The 6,134-nt window shown below is 32.6% G+C and overlaps 1 protein-coding gene across 1 annotated transcript; it reads left to right on the forward strand.

Moving 5' to 3' along the window:
- The first annotated feature begins 588 nt into the window (after positions 1-588).
- On the forward strand, positions 589-5,106 carry LOC148204047 (uncharacterized). The gene is made up of 16 exons (XM_088106071.1): positions 589-759; positions 1,317-1,493; positions 1,602-1,708; positions 1,807-1,912; positions 2,017-2,135; positions 2,383-2,451; positions 2,539-2,637; positions 2,778-2,975; positions 3,330-3,419; positions 3,525-3,677; positions 3,750-3,830; positions 3,940-4,048; positions 4,166-4,237; positions 4,469-4,578; positions 4,688-4,773; positions 4,968-5,106. Exons 1-16 carry the CDS (start codon positions 589-591, stop codon positions 4,973-4,975), a joined length of 1,755 nt encoding a protein of 584 aa, XP_087962197.1. The 3' UTR covers positions 4,976-5,106.
- Positions 5,107-6,134: the final 1,028 nt, after the last annotated feature.

The raw sequence follows: 6,134 nt of genomic DNA on the forward strand, positions 1-6,134 counted from the left end.
ACAAAGATAAAATGAATATGAAATATAAATTTTTTAATTCTTTTAAGAAAAAATAATTTTTTGACATAATTAAACTTCTTACGTTGATTTGACACTAATTTTTGTAATTTTTTACTTTTTTTTAAATACAAAAATTTATTTTTTTATGATCAATTTATTTTTGTTGTGTCAAATGGACGTAAAAGTATGTAATGACGTTCCTTTCTTGAAAAGAATAAATTAAAAAGTAAAAAAATAATATTAAATAAAAGTAAAAAATTTAATTGTGTGAAATAATTTTCTTTCTAAAATTAATAGAAAAAAATGTAAAGAAGTTTACACAGTGTAATTGTCCAAGTGTCTGTTTATACAAAGATGACATTAAGATTTTAGCTTAGATGGTAATGCAAGTTACGAGAATCTTCCGCCATGAGTCAGTCCCAGGTTTTATCCACATGACGACAAAGCATCCCAGTTTGTTCTTTTTGAGAGAGCGTCTTGTCTTCCATTTACTTGTGACAGAAGAGAGTTGTGGTTTCGTTTGTTATTTAGTATTGTATCGAACTTGTTTCTCTCTCTGGTTAATCACAAATGGAAGGTTTACACAACATGGATGGTGAGTTTGAGGCAGAAAATCTTGATACGTTCTTTGATTGGGACGATGACCAATTCATACCAACATTTTTACAGAGTGACACTTCCATCACTGCTTTGGAAGATCTAAATTTAATGGAAAATTTTAATTTCCAAACTGAGGTTCCTCCTGTTAACCCCGCTGCAGTAAGGACTAAGCTGCCTCTCTTTCTCTTTCTTACCTTTTATAATAAAGTTTTAATCATCTTGCTGTATTTGTGTTTTTTCTTTTAAATGGTCACACAGGGTTGCTTACGAAGGAAAGTAATAGGAAAAAAAAACAAAGAAAAGGGGAAAGAGAAAAAAAAAAAAAGTGTGCTTATTTCTTGTCTAATTGTTTAGAAAATAAGAATAATTAGATGTTTAAATTTACAAGATGATCTTTGTCTTTGAAAGGGAAAGATTTGACAATCATTGAGCCCCAAATGCATTTTCATATTTTTCTAGCGTGTGTAATAAATAATGTAAAAAAGAGTAAGGAATTGTTCATATATATTTTTCCTCTTTCATATATTATTGCCATTTATCAACTGCAAAATTTTTAAGATCTAACAACGTATGTGTAGCACAACAATGAGCACAATTGATTAATTAAACTATTCTTTGGAAAACATATCACACGGCACATTGTCACGTAAGAGAGGAAATAGAAATGTTTGTCTGTGCAGGCTGTTAATGGCAGTGAATTTATATGAATGATCCAGGTTATGGAATCAATAGACCAAGCAGAAACTCAGGTCCAACTCACGGACCCAGCATCTTGGTTTTCCCAGGGACCCTCAAGTACTATGGCTTTCGGTTCCGTTCCAAATCCACTGCCATCACCACCAACCACTTCTGTTCTTAATGGAACCCAACTCATCAACTCTTTACCATCCCTGGTAAATTAATGATTCTTCATAATTTCTTAAAATAAAAACACCTAACATCTTAATTCTTTTAATGCATATAAGATGACAAGTAAATACTTCGTTGCGTAATTTAATTAGGAGGAATTGATGTTCGACGGTGAAGGTCCATCTTTTCCAGGACTCGATGTGACCCAAACTGCTTGCTCCAATCAATTCCCAGACTTTCAAGATCAAAATGTGCTTGCGTAAGTTTTCCTGTCATTTTATGAATTGTAAATTTTATATCTCATCATAACTAGTCTTGAAATGTTTGTTTGTTTACTTTCTGCATCCCATGGTGTAGGCTTGAAGATCTTCATTTTAATGGCGAGCAAAACACATTCGACATCAATAATTTCAATGTTAACCAATCATCCTCTGTTAATCCAGCGTTGGTCCACCCAAACCCCGTGAGTATAATTGTTGAAAAACATGTTCAACAATTAAGGTTGTACTACACATGTTCCATAGTGTTTGGTTTTTGGTAAACCAATATATCTGGAGTTGTATGCAGGTACAGGTGAGCCCAGCGAATGAAACATACTCAAGTGGATTGTTTGCGCCAACCCAGAGACCGGAGTTTTTTCCGGTTCAGAATCATATCGGTGATTCCCTTGCTGCATGGAACTCTAGGTGCTCTTTGCCTTTTTCTACTTCTACTTCTACTTAACCCTTACCCAGTTATCCCCTCTCCTTACAAATAATGAATCCCACAAGAAAACAAAATTACGAGTCTCACCATATGAAACTCCACCTCTTTGGTCACTGTGAGACTCACAGCTTTGTATCTTCCGTAATAGCTTTTTCAAGCTTGCAATTAAACACGTTTTAATGATTGCTTCCATGTTCTGACGTTCAATTGAATATGGATTTTTAACAGTGGGCCCCAGCAATTCGAATTCTCTTCTTCTGATATCTATGGAGCACAAATCGCACCCAATTGCATGCAGTAAGATTTCATTCATCTGCTACTTATTGCAATCACTCGATCAACAAGTTAAAAGCAAAGTGCATTAAGTGTTTATTTTTTGTTCAGGCCATTCTCTACAGTGCAGAATCAAGTGGGCCATTCCTCTGAATTGCGGCATATTCATGATTTACAATCTCAAAGTTCTATGGGGCCTGTCAACTCATTGTATCTATCTATAGTTTCACCTTTTCTTGTTTTGGAAACATGCTTCTACGTGAAATTTACTGTAGTGTCTTTCACTTTTTAAAAATCAGCTTAAAGTACCAAGCGCGTGGTTGCGTTTTTCTTTTTCTTTTTTGTCTTAGGTTGGAGCCATACTCGGATGTTGACACTGCTTTTGTCACAATGCCAGCAATTCCTTATCAACTGGGTTGTAGACCTTTGCTGCCTAAGCCTGCAGTTCCTTCTGCATCCTCACTTGCCAATTATGGTCAAAAACCTAGCTTATTTGCGACAAGCAATTCCCAAAGATCCGGATCTTCAGGGCCTCCGACCAATCCAATGTTTGGCCTCAAATTTCCTCTCTGGTTACTAGTTCACAAAAAATTTCCATTTAAGGCTTTATATACTAATTTTAAAACTTTAAATAACCAACCATATATATATTCATTTATCTCTCTTGTTACTTTGTAGAGATGTCAAAAGATTGTATAGGAAAGAAAAAAATAACATCCCTTCAAAGAATGGATTAATCAAACTTAATACATACAGATAGCGTTGAGGGAATAACTATACCAAAAAAAAGTTAGCCATAAAAATATTAAAAAAACTTTTAAATTGCAATAGTTTTAAAATGGATATCCATTTATCAAATATAACATTGCATTTGTTGGGTTAATAAGATTCCTTTATTGCAGGTATTCCCCGTTTCAGGATCAGCGCCGTCATCCCCAAGTCACTATGCCTAATATCCAAGGACAGCAAAGTCGTGCCTCAATGCAACAGTGGTGAGAATTCAATTTATCAATAACCATTAACACTAATGCCATGTTTTTCATGAAGCGTACAATAATTTCTATATGTTGTAATAATTCATTACTTTTCAAATAAAGGTCCCCGGGTGCGCCCAATCACATTAATAAATATAATCAAAGGATGAATACCCCTAATCTGCGACGGCGTAGTAGCACAAGTCCTTGGGTAACTGGAGCATCAAGTTCACGAGTTTCTACCTCCAGGGAGGCTAAGATTGCTCCTGGTTTAAGGTATAAATAATACTTAAAAAGTTTCATTTCCTTGATAAAAAGCTCAATAATAACATAACAAAGTTTATCCAGAATACAAGAAGCCACTATTCCGAAGAATGAAGTACGGACTAGTCCGGACAAGGGAAATCTTCAAGGAACTTCATCAACTAGGTAGATTAGTTCAGCTATCTACGATTTCTCTTATAATTTATAGCTTGTAAATTCGGATACCAGTGAATATTGGATTTGTTGTTATTTACATGGTTGAATTTGTTTATAGGTCCGAACCTTCTGAAGCGATTAGGAGGATTCTAAATATGAATCCTTCGCGGTTGGTTAGGCGTCCCATCGCTGCTGAACAAATTCAAGGCAGCCACCTATCCGAAAGGGTAAACATATCCACAACGTGCATTATTTATTTATTTATTTTAAGTTATAGTTATGAACATCTAAGATCAACACTTTTAGTTACACAGCTAAAGCTGAAAAAAATGTGCGTTGTACAGGCACGTTATGAACCACCATCTCGTGGTCGTCCTCCAAAACGACGCTTTGAAGAGTATTTTCAACGTGAAAGGGTAAGCGATGTACTCGAATTTGAAGGAGTAAACTGTTATCTTAATTTCTGAAAAAATAAAAAAATTATCTCTTTACTTTTAAAGGTCTTTGAAAGTGTAACATATGCTGTTACATAATTATATATAGTTTTATAAAAGAGCGAATATATATACTTTGTTTTTCCTTTTACTGTGATAAAGAATATATGAACCCTAGAATGATGCAGTCTTCTGCTTGGTTTGTTTTGTTAGGTTTCTTCCGAAATAGGAAATGCTGGAACAACTCCAACATCTCGACAAGCCCTACATATTCCTTACAGTTATCGAAACGCCATAGCCCCAAATCCCCCATCTGCTCCTAGGTAGAGTCTGCAGCTCATAAGTCAATAATGCTGCTCTTCTCACCATACTTTCAACATTTAACTTAAAAGTAGTGAAGAAACTGAAAATTTTCATGGTGTGAATTGTCAGGTTTTCAAAATCTCTCTATGACATAGAATATGAGAGGAAAGGTCATCCCATTGACCCCCTTCTTAGATTATTTAAACGATCACCAGGTAATTATAATTCTCTAAATCACTCTTTTCATGAAGAAATTTGATAAAACATTGTCAGTAATTTGTTGTCTTCTTATTCAACAATATTCTAATAAGTTGCTGTAAGTTTATATATCATTGTAGAAACATTATTTATAGAAAGCCAGTATTGCATATTTTTGAGCTGAAAACAAATGGTGATTTTCTTCATGCAGAGAACTAGTTTGCCTGGAGTTTTCAGAATATATGACACCATATCTTTCCTCCAGAGCAGCTAGATTAGAAGATTTCAATTTGTATCTTTAAAAACTCATTAGTTGCAGACAATACTCATAAACAAAGACTAGTTTTGTCAATATTATTCGCACATCTAAGATTTGACATAAAACAAAGAATAAGGGTTATGTAATATATTTTCGTGTGCAAGTAATATTATCTGTGATGTTGGTTTCGGTCTACCAAAGTACTCCTGGGTGGCTTTATTATTTTGGCCTGTGTTAATGTTTCTCGGGCAAACAGACAGACTAAACCCTAAGATCTTAACCGCTAATATGTCGAAATAGAATAATCTCTAGTTTGGTTGTCATTATTCATTGTCAATAATTTAGTGAAAAATGTTTTTTTACACCAAATACAACACTTATCCGAGAGATGAAAATTATTATTAGCAAAAATGTTGAGTTGCTCAGTTTAAGAAATTAATTATTATTACATGGCTTTACTTTCCTATTTTGAAGTTTTGGAAAGTGTTTTTATTAATTGACCTATTGTTTATATTTAATTGGGATAAATTTAAAATGCCTTTGGTTATATTTAATATTTGAAATTTATTAAGTATTTTGCATTGATCATAAATAGAAACAATAAGATATATTCTTATTTTCTATTAGTTATAGTAATATATAAAAGAAAAAAAAAAGACATATTATATAAAAAATTAATTTCTTTATGTTTTTAAATAAAGAAAAAGCAAAAAGAAATGAAAAGGACCACCACTTGTCAAATAAGTTCAAGAGTGCAAAGGTATAGTTTACCGTGAAGTTTTACATTGATTGTTTAATAATCATTGTAGAAAAAAGAAGTTTTTCAAAAATTGAATTTCTTAAAACCTTTTTTTGTACACTTACTAAAATTATAATTAAAGTTTAAACAAGTTTTAGGTTTTATGAACTAACCTAAAAGTCTCTTTTTTAAAAAAAATTGAATATCTAATAAATTAAATATTTGTTTAAATTCTTTATATTATACATGTATAATATTCAAGTAAGATGTAGATTAAGTTCCTTATCTGTATTTACACAATATGTTAATTAATGTATGATAAAATATGAGTTTAAGGATTTATATATTGGTATTCTGTCACAAGTTATTTTGTTCTTAAG

The sequence above is a fragment of the Vigna umbellata genome, chromosome 2, assembly GCF_029865625.1.
Source record: "Vigna umbellata cultivar VRB3 chromosome 2, Vumbellata_1.0, whole genome shotgun sequence".
NCBI lineage: Eukaryota > Viridiplantae > Streptophyta > Magnoliopsida > Fabales > Fabaceae > Vigna > Vigna umbellata.